This window comes from Meles meles, chromosome 1 (genome assembly GCF_922984935.1).
Source record: "Meles meles chromosome 1, mMelMel3.1 paternal haplotype, whole genome shotgun sequence".
Taxonomy (NCBI): domain Eukaryota; kingdom Metazoa; phylum Chordata; class Mammalia; order Carnivora; family Mustelidae; genus Meles; species Meles meles.
The window spans coordinates 1,038,213-1,056,921 of NC_060066.1; the positions used below are offsets into that span (position 1 = coordinate 1,038,213).

At 66.6% G+C, this 18,709-nt stretch overlaps 3 protein-coding genes across 5 annotated transcripts; 2 read left to right on the forward strand and 1 right to left on the reverse strand.

The window, feature by feature from the left end:
* Nucleotides 1-164: 164 nt before the first annotated feature.
* On the reverse strand, nt 165-1,847 carry LOC123950790 (uncharacterized protein DKFZp434B061-like). Its single transcript, XM_046019215.1, has 4 exons — nt 1,710-1,847; nt 1,182-1,358; nt 682-739; nt 165-613 (listed from the first exon to the last, which is right to left on the reverse strand). Exons 1-4 carry the CDS (start codon nt 1,845-1,847, stop codon nt 165-167), a joined length of 822 nt encoding a protein of 273 aa, XP_045875171.1.
* EEF1D (eukaryotic translation elongation factor 1 delta) lies at nt 244-14,188 on the forward strand. Of its 2 annotated transcripts, none has more exons than XM_046006965.1 (8): nt 244-375; nt 8,798-8,921; nt 9,316-9,387; nt 12,979-13,078; nt 13,180-13,280; nt 13,462-13,680; nt 13,798-13,992; nt 14,098-14,188. In XM_046006965.1, the coding sequence occupies exons 2-8, from the start codon at nt 8,805-8,807 to the stop codon at nt 14,134-14,136; spliced, it is 843 nt and encodes a 280-aa protein (XP_045862921.1). In that variant the 5' UTR covers nt 244-375; nt 8,798-8,804; the 3' UTR covers nt 14,137-14,188. The 2 variants fall into 2 exon arrangements, with proteins under 2 accessions (XP_045862921.1, XP_045862919.1); XM_046006963.1 differs by lacking the exon at nt 244-375 and adding an exon at nt 6,065-7,146.
* Nucleotides 14,189-15,256: 1,068 nt separating this feature from the next.
* Nucleotides 15,257-18,631, forward strand: NAPRT (nicotinate phosphoribosyltransferase). 2 transcript variants are annotated; one of them, XM_046006967.1, is made up of 13 exons: nt 15,257-15,545; nt 15,714-15,802; nt 15,938-16,020; nt 16,221-16,351; nt 16,442-16,557; nt 16,787-16,983; nt 17,063-17,203; nt 17,512-17,596; nt 17,697-17,777; nt 17,862-17,964; nt 18,048-18,202; nt 18,307-18,414; nt 18,516-18,631. In XM_046006967.1, exons 1-13 carry the CDS (start codon nt 15,320-15,322, stop codon nt 18,576-18,578), a joined length of 1,578 nt encoding a protein of 525 aa, XP_045862923.1. In that variant the 5' UTR covers nt 15,257-15,319; the 3' UTR covers nt 18,579-18,631. The 2 variants fall into 2 exon arrangements, with proteins under 2 accessions (XP_045862923.1, XP_045862922.1); XM_046006966.1 differs by having other exon boundaries at nt 15,259-15,545; nt 15,714-15,841.
* The last annotated feature ends 78 nt before the right edge of the window (nt 18,632-18,709 follow it).

The following is an 18,709-nucleotide window of genomic DNA, read 5'->3' on the forward strand; positions in this document are numbered from 1 at the left end:
CGCGCCGCGCGTCGTCCGGCGCGTGTGGGTCCTTCCGCCCCGCCCCGGCCCGACGCGCCCACTGAGCCGGCAGCGGAGGGGGGCGGGCGAGCCGCAGTCCTGCCCCCAGCCGCCCGCGGCGGCCCCGCGGGGACACGGCGAGCCCCGTGGTGCTCTCGCACTGCCTACTGTCTCGGCGGCCGCGGGGAGCGTCGCGTCGCGCGAGGGCTGTGGCGGCGCGGCGGGCGGTGTGCGGGAGCCGCCTCCCCCATGCGCGGCCCGCGGCGTGGTACAGTCCGCTGCTTCATTTCCCGTGCGCGGCTGGGCCGCCGCTTCCTTTCCCCCGCCGTCCCGGGCCCCGAGCGCTTCTCGCTGGTCGCCGCGTCCTTGGCAGGCGTGAGTACCGCAGCCCGCGCCCGGAGGGGCCGCACGCGCCGCGGAGACCCCAGGGGCCGGGTCGGGGGGGGCCGGCGGGCGTCCGGGGTGCGCCCGCGGCTCTTCCGATTCAGTGCGGGCGGCGGGCGCAGGGGGGCGGGGCGCGCGGGCCACGTGGCCGGGCGACCCTGCCGCAGGCCCCCGGCCCCGGTCCTCCCTGCCGCAGGCCCCCGGCCCCGGCCCTGCCGCGGCGCCGGCGCTGGGGACAGCGGCCGCGGGGTGGGGGGCAGGAGCCCCTTCTTTGTCCAGCGCGTGCTCGTCGGGTACCTGCCGCGCGCCGGTCCTGGGCCTGGGGGTCAGGCTCCGGCCCGACCCTCGTGGAACCCTGGCGGTTCGCGGACGCGGGAGAGAGCAAGGACGCGTCTGCTGAGTGACTCGGAAGAAAGGCGCAGGCTCTCCGGGCGGCCGGGAGCCGTGACTTGGATAGGGTGGCTCCGGCAGCAGGCGCCGTGGAAGCCAGTGTAAGGGGGTGGGGTGCGGTGGAGGCTGAGTGTCAGGGTTCCCAGAAGGAAGTGCACCGTTGGCTTAACTTGGTGGGGGTCCCCGCTCCAGGGGGGAGCACCTGTTCAGTTGACCCTGGCGTGCGGGTGAGGGGGACACGTCTCAGGAGGCGTCTGCTGCAGCGGCTCTGACACTCCGACCTTTTCTGGGCACCCTGGGCCTGTAAGTGTGCTGCCTCAGAGGGGACCTGGTGCTTCCTGAAGCTTCCGGGCCCAGCCCTGTGGATGGCATCGTCTTTCGGAGTGACTGACACATAAGCCTGTCACCGCTGTAGGACAGCCCGTGTTCTGGGCCTCCTGCCAGTCCTGGGGAGTGCCCTCCAGGCCACCCTTTCCTTCTCTGGAGTGGTGCGTGAGGTTCACCGCCCAGGGAGAGCCCTTGACGGGCCGGAGACAGCTGCCCTCTGGAGGGGCTGGTGCTGGGCCACCTCCGCAGCCTTGGTCCTGGGGAGCACGGTGAGGGTACCAGGGATCAGCACAGGTGGTGAAATGGGCTTGACCCACGTTTTTGGGACAGGAGCTTTCTTGATTTTTTTTTTTTTTTAAAGATTAACCAAAAAATTATCTTTGGCATCTGGTGCACTGGTATTTTTCGGGACTGCAGAAATGCCGGCAAGGGTGTGTGTGGAGCCCTAGCCCTGTGCTCACAGTGTAAGAGAACATGTAGGTGCCGAGAGCAGGTGGTCACGTGGTGCTGGAGTGGCCGCAGACCGGGTCCCCTGTTCTTCCCCTCCCTGACGCAGACTTCCCTTCCCCACTCCCTCCATCTGCTGTGTGGGAGGCCTGGGGACGCACCGGAAGGTTGAGGAGCAGGTCCGGTACTGGGGTCACCCTGAGGGAAGGGGGTGCAGGGACCAGGCCGAGTAGCTTAGACCAGGCTCTGGCAGCTGGGACAGTAGAACGGACAGGCCGTGGCATTGGAGGTACGGACATTGTCGTACCTGCCTGCGGTGATATGGGCAGCTGCGGCGGGAGCCCTGAGCCTGACGGCATTGGGGAGCCCCTTTTCTGCCAGCAGGATGGGTTGGTGTTTCTGAGTGGGGCTTGGGGTTCCCCCGGCACAAGGCGGCATTCCTGCCTTGCACAGCTAGCCTCTGTGTGGAACGGGGCCGTCCCGGGCAGCTACCGCTCTGTGCAGCTGTTCGTGCAGACTCGGTCATGCCAGGTGCTTGTCGTTGTGCCTCAGGCACGGGAGGTCCTATGGAACGCTCTGTGGTGAAGGCTGGTCTGACCCTGGGGGCCCAGAGGAGATGAGTTGGCCTGCGCCCCCCGCCCGCCCTGTTTCCCGTAGTCCTCATGTCGGGTCCCCCTTCCCCTGGAAGATGGGCTCTTTGAGCCCTGGGTGGATGGTTAGGGAGCTCTTCCGTGTGTGACTGGTGGGATGGTGTCCCGGGGAATGGGAGAGCGGTGTGGAGGGCAGAGCCGGGGCGGGGGCAGCCCTTCCCAGAAACCTTCCCCAGTCACCCAGGCTCTCAGAGATCTACAGTCACTGGCATCGGGTGGGCCCAGCCATGGCGGGCCACATCGTTCCTTCTTTGAAGGCCCTCCAGCCAGGGGTGTCCTCTGCCAGGTTCCCTTCCCAGCTCCGAGAAGAGCTGTGCTTACGCCTGGAGCATGGGTTCGAGTCCACGTGGTCGTGGGTGCAGATGGCGCCTGGCTGGGACGGTGGTCGAGAAGGGGCCCATCTGTAGCCAGGATGAGCTCTGCTGCTGGCTGCTTCTCTCGTCCCCAGCGGCTGGGTGGGGTGAGATCCCCCGGGGCCTCCTGCGCCTCCAGCCCTTGGGGCCCCCTGGGCAGCTGAGAGGGACCACGCCCACTCGGAGCAGTGCAGGCGGCCTGAGGCACCGGGGCTGGGCCTGGGTGGTGGCCATGCGGTTCTCTCGCCGGGTGGGTGTGCGGGCAGGGAGACACTTTCAGGAGCAGAGGGTGGGGACACCGCAGGGCCCTTCCTTCTGCATGTGGGGTCTGGCGTCCTCAAGCCGTCCGTGTCTTGCCCCGTTACTGGCGAGCTGCTGCTGCGCCATTGGGAGAGACGGCAGGAGGGGCCTGATCCTCGGCAGCCTGGGGTCCCCACTGTGTGGCCGGAGGCGTGTTTGGCTTCTCTGAGGTGGTCGTTCAGACTCAGACTTACTTTTCTCCTGCAAGAGATGGGTTTCCAGTTCCGCAGCTCTTCACGGAACTGGGGAGCTCTTGGAGACGGGGGACAGAGGCCGTGGGGCTGGGCTCTTGCATCTGAGAGGGGGGCGGGGGGTGTGCCCTGCCGGCTGGTTCTCCAGTGTCCCCGTGGGGGTCGTTGGTCCCAACACTGGCTTCGCTGCCTCCGGGTGACAGCGGGAGTGGCTCACCGCGGCCTGTGCTCCTGCAGGGTCGCTGACTGTCCTGGGGTCTGATGTGCACGCATGCACGTCCCGAGGGTCCCCGGAAGTCTGCGTCTGTCAGGGACCTGATGCTTTCGTGCCTCTGCGTGTGAGGCAGAGTTCCTGCTGCGGAAAGGAGGCAGGTCTCCAGGGCTCTGGTGAGGGGGTTGCTGGGGGATCCCGGGGCAGGACCGGGTCTGGTTGCCTCAGCTCCTGAGCTAACACCTTTGTTGGGTTTGGGTGGGGCACAGGGTGTTTCTGGCCTGTTTTCCCACCTGGGATTGGGCGAAAGGCCCAACGGGAGGACTGTCTTGTTCCCGCCTGGTATGATGCCTCACGGCCCCAGGTCGGCGGCTGCTGAGGCCCGTGGACTGCACGTGGCTGCCTTGGGCCTTGTCCAGCGGCCAGGTTTTGTGGCGGCACGACAGTGGGGCTGGCTAGGGGTCCCCTGTACAGCTCCAGGGGGGCACTGGGTGCTGGCTGACCTCTCCGCAGGTTGGAACAGGGGGGAGGGTGCTCAGAAGGCATCCCCTAGGGCCTGCCTGGGCTCCGGATAGCGACAGCCCCGAGAGGTGCTCATTTCGAGGGGCAGCCGGGTGGGTGGACTCCGTCACCTGCTGGGGTTTGGGTGGTGGGCGCGTCCGGTGCTCGACCTCAGTCGACCCCACTGCATGCCTCCGGCCCCCTTCCTCCACGCCTCTGCAACGGCCTTGTGGCTTGCTGGTGTTGCCTTTTCTGACTGCGTCTAACCTTGCTGCTTTCTCTTCATGCCGTCCCAGGAGGCCCGAGTAAAAGTAAGTACCCCTGTCCCCTGCCGCGGCCTCCCCTCCGCCTCAGCCGGGGAGCCCCTGGTCCGCTTGTCACAGCATGTGGGTCCCAGCGGGGCTGCGCATCTCCGGGTTTCCCTGGACTGAGCCCGTTCCTGCCTTGGGGAGGGAGCATCCCCTGAGCAAGCCAGGAGTAGCCGGCCGGCTTCTGCCGCTGGGCAGAGCCTGCGGTGACGTCGGGAGACAGGGACAGCATTGAGGCCAAGAGGGGCTGGCAGGGCCTCCACGCTGGGGGGCTCAGTCTGGTGGGTGCAGCTCGAGGGTCCGGCCAGCCCAGCCTGGGGCTGTCCTGGTGAGGGTCTCCCAGGGGCTTGGTGCCAGAAAGGCTGAAGGGCAGACAAGCCCTCCCCGATTGGCCTGCCGTCCCCTCACGGACAGTGGGTGATGTCACAATGCCTTGCCTCCTGGGCACCCGCTCCCGCCTCCCACCACTGCCTCCGCTGCCAGCCTGGCCTTGGTGAGTACCGCTGCCGGCCTGGGGAGGAAGGCACGGGGTGGGGTTCAGAGCTCTGTCCACGCCTGGGGCCCGTGTGCCGTCAGAGGCCCCCAGCATGTCCCTTCACAGTACAAGGGAGACTCCTCCCCAAATCCCGGTGACTGTGGGGCTTAGACAGGTGACATGTCCCACTGGGTAACGAGAACCAGGTTTCGGTTTTATTAGGAAAGGGATGTCGACCCTGTGTAGGTGTTGGGAACAGTTTGCTGTCCTCCCTGCGGAGCCCTCGTCTCCTGGAAATGAGGGCCCAGCACGGGGGTGCCCCCGCAGAGGTCACTGTGTGAGCCCACAGAAGCAGGGGACCCCACATCCTGAGGGGATGCCGCTCAGCCCCTGGCAGAGTAGCTCCGGGGTGTTGGTCGGCTGGCGGGGGTCCTCCTGCTTTGGGGGAGCGGGGCCCGGAGTCAGGTCTGGGGCTGGAAGGACTCTGCTACTTGCAGCCGTGCCTCTGGAAGCCGAGTGTGAGCTCAGACCACTCAGTGCGCCCTAAGAGCAGACTGGCTTCTGGGCCTTTCTGGGCTTGACCACTGCTGGCCAGAGGCTGTGGTGGTGGCCGTGGCTCCGCCCCGTGGTTCAGGTGACCGCGGTCGCCACACCAGAGCGAGCCGCACCTGCAGTGAGGAAGCTGAGCCTTGACCGCCGTAGCAGGCGGGACCCAGAGCCCCCAGCCTGCCTTCCCCCGCCGGCCTGGGGAGGGGCCCCCGGAGTCAGATGGCTCTGAAAGCAGGGTGGGCGTCCTCACGACACCCTAGGGCCCAGAGAGGGTCAGGTGGCGTCCCCGAGCCGTAAGCACAGCCAGAGCGGTGGGCGGATGGCCGGCGGCTGCTGCCAACAGGGAACCTGGTTCTTCCTCCATGTGGCCCTGCCAGGACAGGCCCTCCGGCCTCCGCTCCCCTAGGAGCGTGTGCTGCCCCGGGGCAGGTCGGCAAGCCTCAGAGACCCCCGGGGCGACTCGGGAAACCGGAACCGGCAGTGCTGTGGGCACGTGGCCGAACGTAGCAAAATCAAAGGCCGTCCGGGGAGAAGTGCCAATGAGCAGTGAGCGATTTTTCAGCACGAGGGTGTGTCTTGCGGAACATACTTGTCCTAAGAACGATCTGTCGCTTCTAGAATCACATGAAGGGCGCGCACCTGTGTGTCGCGCAGCAGCCCTGCGGAGGCTCTAGGAGAGGAGGTGTCTGTGGCCGGAGCTGGGGCCGGTGTTGTCTAGACCCCGCGCAGAGCCGGTGTCTTAGAAAAGACGAGTTCACAGTGAAGGGAGCACAGACACGTGTTTGCTCTTTGCTCCCCTGAGCTTCCCGCGGGCTTGACTCTAGGTCCTTGCTCGCTACTGCATGGCACGCCCGTTGGGGAGCACTCCCTGGCCCACCAGCCCCTCAAGTCAGGCCGAGGAGGGGGTGGGGCCATCCTCCCGCGGCCCGCTGTGTTGCAACTGCCTTCTTGTGCTTGCTTTTTAACGCTGTGCGGAAGATGAGGAGCGCGAAGGCCTCCTGTGCCCTGGAGACGGTCTGGGAGGACAAGCAGAAGTATGGGGAAGCCGAGCGGCGCTGCCCCGAGCAGGAGGCTGCACGAGCCGCCGCCACCCAGCAGCTCCCGGCGGAGGGGCCGGCCGTGAACGGGCCAGGGCAGGAGGCGGCCAAGGACGCCGAGGAGGCAGGTGCCCCCGACAGCAGCGACACGAGTGACCCCAGGAAGAGCCCGGAGGGAAAGAAGCCGCCGCAGAAGAAGAGGAAGCGCTCCCCCAAGAGTGGCCTGGGTCAGGCCGACCTGACCCTCCTGGGCCTCTCCGCCGACCGCGTGTGGCTGGACAAGCCCGTGTTTGACCGGGCGGAGAGCTCCTACCGCCAGAGGCTGGCGGCCGCCCAGCCCGCCGCCCCCGGCCCCCGGGGCCCCTGCACGCACGGAAGCCAGGTGGCCTGCCACCATGTGACCTGGGGCGTCTGGGTCAACAAGTCTGCCTTCGACCAGGCCGAGCGAGCGTTCGCGGAGTGGTCTCAGGCCCTGCTGCTGGCCGCCGAGGGGAGCGGCCGGCCGGGGGCTTCCGACACGGGCCAACAGGCCGCCGTCCCCGACCTGGCGCTCGCCGGCCAGCCCAGCCCGCTGGCCGCCAGCCCATCCCCACTGGGCAGCCTGCAGGCGCTGGTGCGGGAGGTGTGGCTAGACAAGCCCCAGTACGATGCAGCCGAGAGGGGCTTCTACGAGGCCATGTTTGACGGCCACCCCCCGGGGAAGGTGCGCCTGCAGGAGCGAGCGGGCCCGGCCGAAGGGGCCCGGCGGGGCCGCAGAGACCGGCGGGGCCGCAACGCCATGGGAAGCAAGCGGGGTGGGCCTCGGCGGGTCGACGGGGAGGCCTCGTCTGCTGTGCCCTACTGGTACTTCCTGCACCGGGACGCCGAGGCCCCCTGGCTCAGCAAGCCCGCCTATGACAGCGCGGAGAGCCGCCACCACGCAGCCGAGGCCCTCCGCATGGCCTGGCGCCTCGAGGCCGCATCCCTGGCTCACCGACCCGCTGCTGCCCGCTCGGGCCCGTCCTTGCCCAGCCTGAGACCCAAGTAGGAGAAACACGCCGTGTGGGTTCCTGGGCTGGGGCCCTGCCTGCGCCTCTCCCCACCCCGTCCCGGCTCAGCCTCCCCAGCACTCCTGGACCAAGTGGGGCGCAGGAGTGGGTTGGGCAGAGGTGGTTCCTGGGGCCGCAAAATCCTCCCAAGGTTTGGGGCTGGAGGGGGTGGGAGGGGGTGAGCACGGGGCTGAGTTCGCCCCGTGTGGGCTTTTCCTTAAGGGCAACTCCCAGAGGCCCTTCTGGCTGTCCCAGGGCAGGGCAGGGGCGTGGAGAAAGCTCCTGGCCCAAACCCCACTGGGGAACACGTGGGAGCTGGCGCGTGCCCCCGCCTCCCTCCTGTGGAACCATCTCTGGGGGGAGGTGAGTGTGTCTGGGACACAAGCCTGCTGTCTCTTGGGCACCCTGGGTCTGAAGGACAGCCCTGGAAGAGGCTTACTCGCCTCTAGCTTGGGGAGCCAGGGCTTCCCCCAGGAGGGTTCCGTGGGGCACCCGCGGTGGTTCCTGCGTGCCTGGGCCTGGAGTGGGGCAGGAGAGAGTCGGGCGGCCCAGCAGAGGTGACCGGCTCCAAGGGAACGCTGCACACGCGGCAGCGGGACGGCGTGGGGCGTGGGTGGCTGCGTGGGTCAGGCCTCCAGGGAACCGCGCCACCCCGGCCGCGCGTTCCCATTGGTAACCCCACATCTCCTCGGTGGGGTTGGATATGCTGTTGGACAGGGCCTGGGACCTCCTGTGCGGGAGTGTCCCCATCGGCAGTGTGGGGCATCCTGGAGCTGAAACAGTCTCCATGGCGGCCTGGCCCCTCCTGATGGGGTACGGGGTGGAGGGTCACGGGACCCGATCCCCTTGCGGCCACCACGGCCATCCTTGATGAGGTCCGGTGATAGTCCGAGGCCTTGGCACAGAGAGTTAGTGAGATCGGGTCCGTTTCTGTCACCCTGGGTCAGGAGCGGGAGGGGCCGTGCTCAGCGGAGGGAGGGCAGCAGGCAGGCCTAGTGAGGGTCCTGGAGAGAGCTGGGGGCTCTCAAGCTTCCTGGCCTCTGGACCTCAGAGAGCGTCCCTCACGTCTGTTGAGTTTTGCCGTGTTAGCGTTGAAAGCAGAAATCTGGAAGTACTTTATTCGTTGAAAAGGAAGTTTGTTACTTGTTACGGTTAACGACTTGCTGGTTTTTCTGTGAGCCCAGTTGGGCGAGCAGAGTGACCTAGTCTGACGTTCCCTGAAGCTCTCTAGTGTGTTGGCGGACAGGTGGTGGCTGGATTCTCACCTTTCTGCGTTCAGTCCGTTGACGTGAATTGTTTGGTGGACATATGAACTGAGCCTTGCACAGATGGGTTGGAAAGGAAGGCCCTGGGGACCCCTGGAAGTTCCGCACCCCCACTGGGGAGCTGCTGGTTTTGGGGACAAGCCTGGGAACTGCCAGTTGAGAACCCAAGGGGTGGGAGCGGGGATGGTGTGCGTCTCGGGCTGGTTACAGACGGGGTTCGGCCATGCCAAGACCCCCGGTGCTCTGACCCTGACCCCTGGCCGCCCTCTACCCTTGGTATCTGGGCTGTCAGTGGGGTGCTTGTGCGGGCCAGGCCCGGGGCCTTCAGGGGTGCCCCTTTTCCTTCCAGCGGACTGTCTTAGTTTCTCCTCCCCTTCGTAGCAGGAAAATGGCTACAAACTTCTTAGTGCACGAGAAGATCTGGTTTGATAAGTTCAAATATGATGATGCAGAAAGAAAATTCTACGAGCAGATGAACGGGCCCGTGGCTGGCTCCTCGCGCCAGGTAGGGGTGGACTCCGAGCCTGATGGGGGTTGGCCAGAGGCTGGGGTGGGGTCTTTGGAGGCGTGGCCCTGGATAGGGCCTGCTTGTGTGTGCCTGCGTGGGACGGACCATTCCCCTCCGCAGCTCAGAGCACCGGACACACGGGTGCCGATCAGGATGGTGTAGGCCTGGGCTGGGCCTGCAGACCGGGGCTCCCGCGGGCCTGTTGTCCCCGCTGCGGGACTGGCAGACGCCAGCTCCTTGCGCTCCTCGGGCCATTCTGCCAAGCTTTCCTTCCGTGCCGCTCTTGCTGGCTCTCTGTAGGAGGCTTTGTCTCGCCCTTTTTTTTTTTTTTTTAATTAAAATTGTTTTAATGGAAAAGAAAAAAGACTGGTTCTTTCTGCACTGTCTACAGGAGAACGGCGCCAGCGTGATCCTCCGAGACATTGCGAGAGCCAGAGAGAACATCCAGAAATCCCTGGCCGGAGTGAGTACCCGCGGCCTTGCCTGGCACTGTTGGCCTCATGCCCAGTGGCATGTCTGACCTTGGCCCCGGCCCTGCCACCGAGCATCAGGCCCTCAGAAACAAGTCAGGGCAAAGTGTGCAGTGCTGGGAGGCGCCCGCCCCCATAGGAGCCCTCCCTGCGGAGCCTCTGGGCTGCTTGCTGGGGATTGCCCAGGGCTCCTTCCCGCCTTCACTCCGGCTGCTGCTCAGTGCTACCCCTGGGCCCACACCAGTGGCCTCTGGCGCGCTCGCTCCGCAGGCCGAGGCCTGGACACAGCTGCCTCGCTTGGCGCCCTGCCTGGGGAGGAGCCTGAGCAGCGGCATCTGCTGCCCTTTTCTCTTGCTCCCTAGGCCCCGCCTCCCTAGCGAGATGGGGTCCTGGGCCGTGTACCGTCTAAACGACAGAATTTGAGGCCCAGAGAGGCGCTGTGCCACTGGTTTGGCCTCCAGGCCCCATATGGGATCAAGAGAGCGCAGGGCCCTGTCCAGCTCTGCTCCCAGCCTGGTGGGGCAGCTGTGTCCCTAGGAGGAGACAGACCCGCTGCTCTGCCTGCCTGAGCCAGCATGGCGGCGGGTTTCTGCGGCACGTGCCGTCTTGTGTTTATTTTTTTTAATTTTTTAATTATTTTTTATTCATTTAAAAAATATTTTATTTATTTGACAGAAATCACAAGTAGGCAGAGAGGCAGGCAGAGAGAGAGGAGGAAGCAGGCTCCCCGCGGAGCAGAGAGCCTGATGCGGGGCTCGATCCCAGGACCCTGGGATCATGACCTGAGCCAAAGGCAGAGGCCTTAACCCACTGAGCCACCCAGGCGCCCCCCCATCCTGTGTTTAAAAGCCGAGTATGATCAGAATCGTGTTCCTTCTGGGGACTTGATTTTTTTTTTTTTTTTTTAATTTTTTTATTTGACAGAGAGATCACAAATAGGCAGAGAGAGAGAGAGGAGGAAGCAGGCTCCCTGCTGAGCAGAGAGCCCGATGCGGGGCTTGATCCCAGGACCCTGAGATCATGACCTGAGCCGAAGGCAGAGGCTTAACCCACCGAGTCCCCCAGCGCCCCCCTTCTGGAGACTTTCTAGGAAAGACTTTCATTGCCTTTTCCAACCTGAAGCAGCTGCCTACATCCCTTGGCCCGTGGCTTCTCGCCAGCCATGTCGGGACTCGAGCCCCTGCTTCCTCACGTCTCCTCTTCTGCCTCTCGCAGGCACAGGGACCGCCCAGATCCCTCAGCAGCCTTTCTCCGTCTCCAGAGCCTCCACTTCGTCCTCTGGGCAGAGTCCCTTTTGCCACCGGTCATCGTTCTAGCAGCGCGGGGGATTAGTACATGGGCAGGTTTGGGAGCCTCTGCCTGCCATGGCTGGTTTGGACGTCCCGGCTCCTGGGCCGTCGGCGGGAAGCTCTTGACAAACCCAGGAGCTGTTGCCACTGCCAGGCCCTTCTTTCTCCTTGACCGCCACTGGCTGTTGCCTGCCCCAGGCCCGTGTGTCAGACTGCAGCCCTCGGAAGGCCAGGCCCGGGGATCTAAGCGGCTCTGGGCCGGCTACCCTGGGAGTTCCTGGGCTGCGGGAACTCTGTCTGGCCGGGTTAGGGGTTGACTGCTGGGTCCTGGTCTTGGGCAAAGCGTGTGGGCGTTTACTAGGACTTGGGGCTGAGTTGCTGTGACCAAGGGCTTACACCAACTTATTTCCTCAGTCTGGAAGCCGGAAGTCCAAGGTCAAGGTGTAAGCACGTGCTGAGCCCGCTTCTGGGCATGTGCGTGGCCCTTGTTCTTCGGTGTATTTCCGTTGTTTTCCCTCCCGGTGTCCGTGTCTGGCTTTCCCTCCATAAGGACAGCAGTCAGAATCCGGGCCACCCTAAGGAGCTCACGGTAACTGGGTTAGTGGAGGCCCGATTTCCAAGTAAGCTGGTGCTCTGAGGCCGTGGCGGGGACTTCAGGGCACGCCCTTCCGCTGCTGAGAGGGACCCAGGACAGACCTTGCTGGCCCAGCCCCAGGCGTGGGTTTGGGTTGAGAGAGCTGGGATGTTCGAACCCAGAGCTTCCCGGGCATCGCGCGTGGTGCCAGGGGTAGGGTTGGCCGTGGGGATAGAAGACGGCACTGTCCCCTGTGGCCCACTGCCACTGTCACAGGCTAGGACTAGACAGAGTGGCCTTGGTCTGCCTCACAGGCTGGGGCTGGGGTCCCCGATGGCCTGGCATCCTCAGTCCTTGCCTGGGTCAGAGTGGGTGAGGGCATCCCAGGGCACAGACGTCAGTGAGAGGCCGGGGGGCACACAGGGCCGGGTGGTGGTAATGTAGCGGCCACCAGCCCCCGGGGCTCTGCCTGCCACTTCCCTTAGCCTTGTGGCCGGGGGGTGGGGGAGCTTGCCTGGAGCTTGCCTCCTTGGGACCTGTCGGCAGGCAGCCCCCACTCAGCGGTGTCCTCAGCCTGCGGCCAGACCCCGATGCATTTGCTTGGCCGGTGCTGAGCCCCCAGGAGAGGAGAGCCAGGCCTGGCTGTGTGGGCTGGGGGAATTGGTGAAAGGGTGGTGGCCGGAATCTCATCCCCATGTGACGGAAACTCTTGGGAAGTGCTGTTGAGAATGGCAGTGGGAGCCGAGTGCTGGGGACACAAGAGGGAGAGGAGGCCATGTGCCAGGTGGCAGCAGCCAGGGCTTTGGCAAGCCCCGCCCAGCTTTCCGCGGCTGGGGTGACGGGTTGAGCTGAAGGCGGGGATGCTCCTGCCCCAGCTCCAGCTGTGCGGCGTGTGGTCTGCCTCTGGCCGGCTCTGCTAGGAGCCAGAGGTGGGAGCTGCTGGGTCACGGGGGACGGAGACCACTGGCCTGCATTGCTCACCGACCCCCAGCAGGGAGCCGGGCGCCTGTTAGCCTGTCCTTTCTGGGGCCGTTAGCCCACCTGTGCTTTGGGGAGCATCTAACGCAGGAGAAGGCCGTGGGCTTGCCCTCACAGAGGGGCTTCCTGTCCACTCTGTTGGGGGGGTGTGTCCGCCCCTGAAGTGTAACGTGGGCTTGAGATGCGGCGCCCTGAGTCAGGTGACGCAGGTTCCCGGTCAGGGAGGACCCCGAGGGAGGCTGAAGGCAGCTGTGCGGCCCCAGGTCACCCAGAGCCTTCAAGGGCTGAGCCCGTGGGCCAGGTGACAGGTGTATGGCCTGGGGGAGTCAAGGTGCTATGTAGTGTCCGTCCCTGGCACAGAACAGCTTCTTTTTCTCCCCTCACTGGGCCCTCAACTCTCTTCTGTCCCATCTGCAGTTCCAAGCTGTGCTGCCTGGCCCCATTAGGGCTCTGGCTATGGCAGGGCCATGGGCAGGGACAGCCAGCTGCGGGTTCGGCACTACCCTCTGCCTGGCTCCCCTGGGCCCTGTGCTTCCTGCTTGGGTTTGTGCTCACAGGGCCTCCTCCCCACTTGGGCTGGAGTACTGCAGGTGGACTGAGCAGGGCCGACAGGAGCTGCTTCCTAGTGTCCAGCTGGTCCCCTACACGTGCTGGGGTTCTGATTCTTGGTGGCTGTGAACTGGGGCACCCTGGGAGCAGGCCGGGGGTGGGGGGCACATCCTCACCTCCCTCCTGCCTTCCAGAGCTCAGGCCCGGGGGCCTCCAGCGGACCCAGCGGGGATCACAGTGAGCTCGCCGTCCGCATGGCCAGCCTGGAAGTGGAGAATCAGAGCCTGCGAGGAGGTGAGTCCCTGAGCCTAATGGGTGGGACGCCCACCCTCCCCTGCCCCCTGGTCCCCCACTGGTCCCCTGCCCTTGGACCAACACCCTCTATGCCCCCACAGTGGTGCAGGACCTGCAACAGGCCATCTGCCGGCTAGAGGCCCGGTTGAGCGCGCTGGAGAAGAGCTCCCCCCCACACCGGGCCACAGCCCCACAGACCCAGGTGAGGACCCTTCTCAGACCAGGGGCCATCAGCCTGGGCACGGGGGGGAGGCGGGGGGCGCAGAAGGTGCTCCTGGCCCTCACCTCCCATGGGGGCTTGGTGTCTTCGAGGCCCCTGGCTAGGGTGCCATAGCTGGGGTCCCTGTGGCCCAGGCCTCAGCATCCCCACCCCCCAATGGCAGCACGTGTCCCCCATGCGCCAAGCGGAGCCCCCTGGCAGGAAGGCAGCTAGTGCCGCGGAGGACGATGAGGACGACGCCATCGACCTGTTCGGCAGCGATGAGGAAGAGGATAAGGAGGCCGCGCGGCTGCGAGAGGAAAGGCTGCGGCAGTACGCGGAGAAGAAGGCCAAGAAGCCCGCGTTGGTGGCCAAGTCCTCCATCCTCCTGGACGTCAAGCCTGTGAGTGGCCCACCCCTGCCTCCGCCCCCATGGTGCCTAGACTGCTCGGGGGGAAACGGGACATTCCCTGGGGTCTGCGGTCCCCTGACCCAGCCTCTGTACCCCTCTCCCCTGCAGTGGGACGATGAGACAGACATGGCCCAGCTGGAGGCCTGCGTGCGCTCCATCCGGTTGGACGGGCTGACCTGGGGGGGCTCCAAGCTGGTGCCCGTGGGCTATGGCATCCGCAAGCTGCAGATCCAGTGTGTGGTAGAGGACGACAAGGTGGGGACCGACCTGCTGGAGGAGGAGATCACCAAGTTTGAGGAGCATGTGAGTGGCCAGGCCCCCACGCACACCCACGGCCTGGTGGGCGGCCAGAGTGGGTGGGTCTCTGGGAGACTGGGCCCCGCGACGAGTGGCCTTCCTTTTCCTCAGGTGCAGAGCGTCGACATAGCTGCTTTCAACAAGATCTGAGCGCGGGCCGCAGGCCTGGGGGTGTGAGGCCCCACAGCCATTAAAGACCGAGTGCACAGTCTGGCTCCTGTCCTCGTCTGGGCCCCGGGGGGCGGGCGGGTTCACCGAGCAGCACTGCCCGGCTCCGGGCCTCGTGCTTGGCCTGCGTCGCATTAGTGTCCCAGCTGGGCTCCTGTCCTGTCGCTGTGACCTCAGGGGCCAATCCCACCCTCCCCTTTCTTGGTCTCTGAACGGTGTTCCTCTGGCTGTGTGACCTCACTCCCCATCTGCCCCTTTTCTGTCTCCCGACTGCCCTCCTGATGGCGCTCTGCTCTCGGTTACAAGGGGCGCGCCGAGTCGAGCTGTTGCAGCCAGAAACAGCGTGGGTCGCCCCCCTCCGCAGGGGCTGCTGGTCCGTCTGAGGCACGGGAGGCCCCCCCTCCACTCTGTCTCCTCTGGGTTCCAGTCCCTGCCGAGCTGACCCCATGGGAGCAGAGGCGTCCAGGGAAGAAAGGTTCCAGCGGCAGTCCGGGCCCTGCTGCTGTGACTGCTCATGGGCCCACCCGTGGGACCTGGGGGAGACCGTGCCAGCCTCTCGCAAAGCTTCTGATTGCTTAGATGAGGCCCTGCTGTTTCAGCCCTCCGTGTGCCACCCAGTCTGTTCTGTGGCCTGCCCGTCCCTCCCTCCCTGGCGACCTGGACTCTGGACAGGCCCAGGATAAATGGCCCTGTGGAGTCGGGCCTGCGGTCCGGTCTGGGCAGTACTTGGCGGCCTCTCCCTGGACTGTTGGCCAGCGTGCCGGTGAGACAGCCATTCTCTGAGCTGGGGACAAAGGGTGTGCGCTGTGGGGCCTTCTGGTCAGAACTGGTGTCCTCGGCCTCCCCCTTGATGGTGGGGGGCCTGGGTAGAGGCTGTCCCTGTTACAGGGCGCAGTCCTGTAGGTGCAAAAATCTGGGTGCCTGCCGGGGGTGGCCCAGCGGCCTCCTTGCTCGCTGTCAGCACCGCACTGGTCCCTGAGCCACAGTGTGGCACCACCGACGCGTCCGGGCCCCGCCGCCCGGCTCGAGGCGGGGTCAGGGGGCGGGGCCCCAGCAGGCCTCGCTCCACGGGCGGCGGCGTCACGTGGGGTGGGGTGGGGGCGGGGCCGGGTGGGGACCCGGCAGGGGCCGGAGTCCGCGCGGCGGGGCGAGGCGGCGGGGCGAGATGGCGGCGCAGCGGGATCCCGAGGCGCTCGCGGCGGCTCGGCCGCTGCTCACCGACCTCTACCAGGCCACCATGGCGCTGGGCTACTGGCGCGCGGGGCGGGCGCGGGAGCAGGCCGAGTTCGAGCTCTTCTTTCGCGGCTGCCCGTTCGGCGGCGCCTTCGCCCTGGCCGCGGGGCTGCGCGACTGCGTGCGCTTCCTGCGCGCCTTCCGCCTGCGGGACGCAGGTAGCCCCCGCCCCGCGCCCGCCGGACCCCTGCCCCACCCCCACCCCCGCTGACGAGCCCGGACGAGGCTTCCGCCCGCCCCGCGGCCCAGCGAGCCTCCCGGGACCCCCGACGAGCCCTCCACGGCCGGCGCTAGCTGCAGCCTACCAGGGCCTCTGTCACCCCCAGACGTGCAGTTTCTGGCCTCGGTGCTGCCGCCCGACACGGACCCCGCCTTCTTCGAGTACCTTCGTGCCGTCGACTGCTCCGACGTGACGGTGCGGGCCCTGCCCGAGGGCTCCCTCGCCTTCCCCGGCGTGAGTGCGGCCCGAGCGGGGCAGAGGGCGCGGGCTGAGCGCGCGGGACGGCGCCGAGCTGACCGCACCCCCGGCCCCGCGTTGACCCCGGTGCAGGTGCCCTTGCTGCAGGTGGGCGGGCCGCTCCTGGTGGTGCAGCTGCTCGAGACGCCCCTCCTCTGCCTCGTCAGCTACGCCAGGTGGGGCCCCGCCCAGCTGGAGGTCGTCGGCGGGGACAGAGCTGGGCCCCCGCCGGGACCAACGGGGACTTCCGGGGGGCGGGTCTTCGGGATGGGGCGTGGTTCTGCCGGGGCGGGGGGGGGGGCGGCGGGGGGGGCGGGGGACCGCGGTGCCATCCTGACCTTCAAGGCGGGTCCCCTGCTTCCTTGCCCCTCGACAGCCTCATCGCCACCAACGCTGCGCGGCTGCGCCTGATCGCGGGTCCGGAGAAGCGGCTGTTGGAGATGGGGCTGCGCCGAGCCCAGGGCCCAGATGGGGGTCTTACGGCCTCTACCTATAGCTACCTGGGTGGTAAGGCCCGAGGAGGGAGGCAGGGGCCGGAAGGAGGAGACTCCCTCAAAGCCCTCCAGCCCCCCTGACGCCATCCTGACCCTGGCGCAGGCTTTGATGGCAGCAGCAATGTGCTCGCAGGACAGCTGCGGGGCGTGCCCGTGGCCGGAACCCTGGCTCACTCTTTCATCACTTCCTTTTTGGGCACTGAGGTTCCCCCCGACCCGGTCAGTACCTCTCTTCCCCGCTGCTGGGGCAGACCCCAAAGCCAGTCCTTGCCCAGGGGAGGGATGGTCTGGCTGCTGCTTTGCACAGGCAGGTGCTAGGCCCGGCTCACCTGAGCCCCCAGCGGGTAGTCCCAGTGCTGCGCGGGGAGTGGACAGCCCTCAGCCAGGGCTTCGGAAGGGCTCACCCTGCAGCATGGGCTGCCCAGCCTTCACGGAGCCCTTTCCATAGATGTTGGCCCCAGCCGCCGGTCAGGGCCCCAGAGTGGATCTGGCTGCTTGTGTGGAGGTGTGGCTGGATCGCGTGTGTGCCCATCTAGGACGGGGGGTGCAGGAGCCCCACCGGGGAGAGCGGGCGGCCTTTGTGGCCTATGCCCTGGCTTTCCCCCGGGCCTTCCAGGGCCTGCTGGACACGTACAGTGTGCAGAGGTGAGGCCCGGGTTCTCCCCCGGGTGGGCCCCGCAGACCAGCTGTGGCCCTCATCGCACCTCGTCGTTCCCGCCGGCAGGAGCGGTCTCCCTAACTTTCTGGCCGTGGCCCTGGCGCTGGGGCAGCTGGGCTACCGAGCGGTGGGTGTGAGACTGGACAGCGGTGACTTGCTCCGGCAGGCCCAGGAGATCCGCAAGGTCTTCAGGACCGTCGCGGCCCAGTGAGTCCCCTGGGGCGGCTCATGCCTACTGAGAGACCCTCTTGGGGGCGGGAGCGTCAGAACGGGGCCGAGGAGGGAGCAGTTTGTCTCTCCCGGACTGAGGAGGTCTGATCTGGTTGCCGCCAGAGCAGCGACATCGGGACCTTGGCGGGGAAATCAGGGAGGGGTTCACCCAGGGGCCCATAAGCAACAGGCCAGGGCCCATGTGGCCGGAGGCAGAGGGTCAGGTGTGGGGGAGTGGGGCGCCACTGGGGAGGGAGAGTTGATGGGGGCGCCAGGGACCATCTGAGGGGCTGCCCCCATCACAGCTTCCAGATGCCCTGGCTGGAATCCGTCTCCATCGCGGTCAGCAACAACATTGGCGAGGAGGAGCTGGCCCGGCTGGCCCAGGAGGTGGGGTAGGGCGGGGTGGGCCAGAGGGGGGCTCGGGGGGGGGGCCCTGGGCCTGCAGATGCTCACAGGCTCCCGGGCCACCTTCTCCCTCCTGGCCCAGGGCAGTGAGGTCAACGTCATTGGCATCGGCACCAGCGTGGTCACATGTCCCCGCCAGCCTTCCCTGGGCTGCGTCTATAAGGTAGGGGGGGATCTGGGACCCAGCGGGGCGGGCCGGAGGGACCACCCGCCGGGGCAGGAGAGTCCGGCAAGCCCGTCTCCGCAGCTGGTGTCCGTGGGAGGCCAGCCGCGCATGAAACTGACGGAGGACCCAGAGAAACAGACTCTCCCTGGGAGCAAGGCCGCTTTCCGGCTCCTGCGCGCCGACGGTGAGGCCCGTCCCCCGCCTCCCACTCCTCTGTGGTCCTCCTCAAGTGCCCGGGCCCCCGCATTACTCTTGGCACACTCTCAGGGTCTCCGCTGTTGGACGTGCTGCAGTTGGCGGACGAGCAACCCCCCCAGGCCGGCCAAGAGCTCAGGGTCTGGCCTCGAGGGGCCCAGGAAGCCTGGACCGTGAAGCCGGCCCGTGTGGAGCCCCTGCTGCGACTCTGGGTCCAGCGAGGACAGGTAGCCGCCTCCACCTCCTCCCTGAGTCTGCACTTCAACCCAAGTGCAGCCCTGGCCCCTGACCCTGACCGTTGACCCAGCCCGTGCCTTCCCTCTTCCCCCAGCTGTGTGAGCCCCTCCCATCTCTGGCCGAGTCCAGAGCCTTCGCCCAGCTGTCCCTGCACCGTCTGAGCCCGGAGCACAAGCGGCGGGAGCAGCCTTCTCCCTACCCCGTAGGTGCTCCCCGCCCCCACGCGCCCCCCACCCCGCCCCCTTGTCGGCCCACCTGCCCTCCATCCCTGTGGCCGCCCATCGTCCCCTCTCCTGCCTGCAGGTGGCGCTGTCGGATAAGCTGCGGGCCCTGGTGGCCAGCCTGCTGGCCGGAGGGTCCTCATGAACACGGCGGGGTCAGGGCCACTCAGACCAACATGAGTCACTCGCTGTCCTGCACACCTTGTCACGTGTCCTTCTTTACCCATCTTGCCGCTCACTGGACCCCCAAGGCCTGCAAGGGAGGCTGCACGTGGG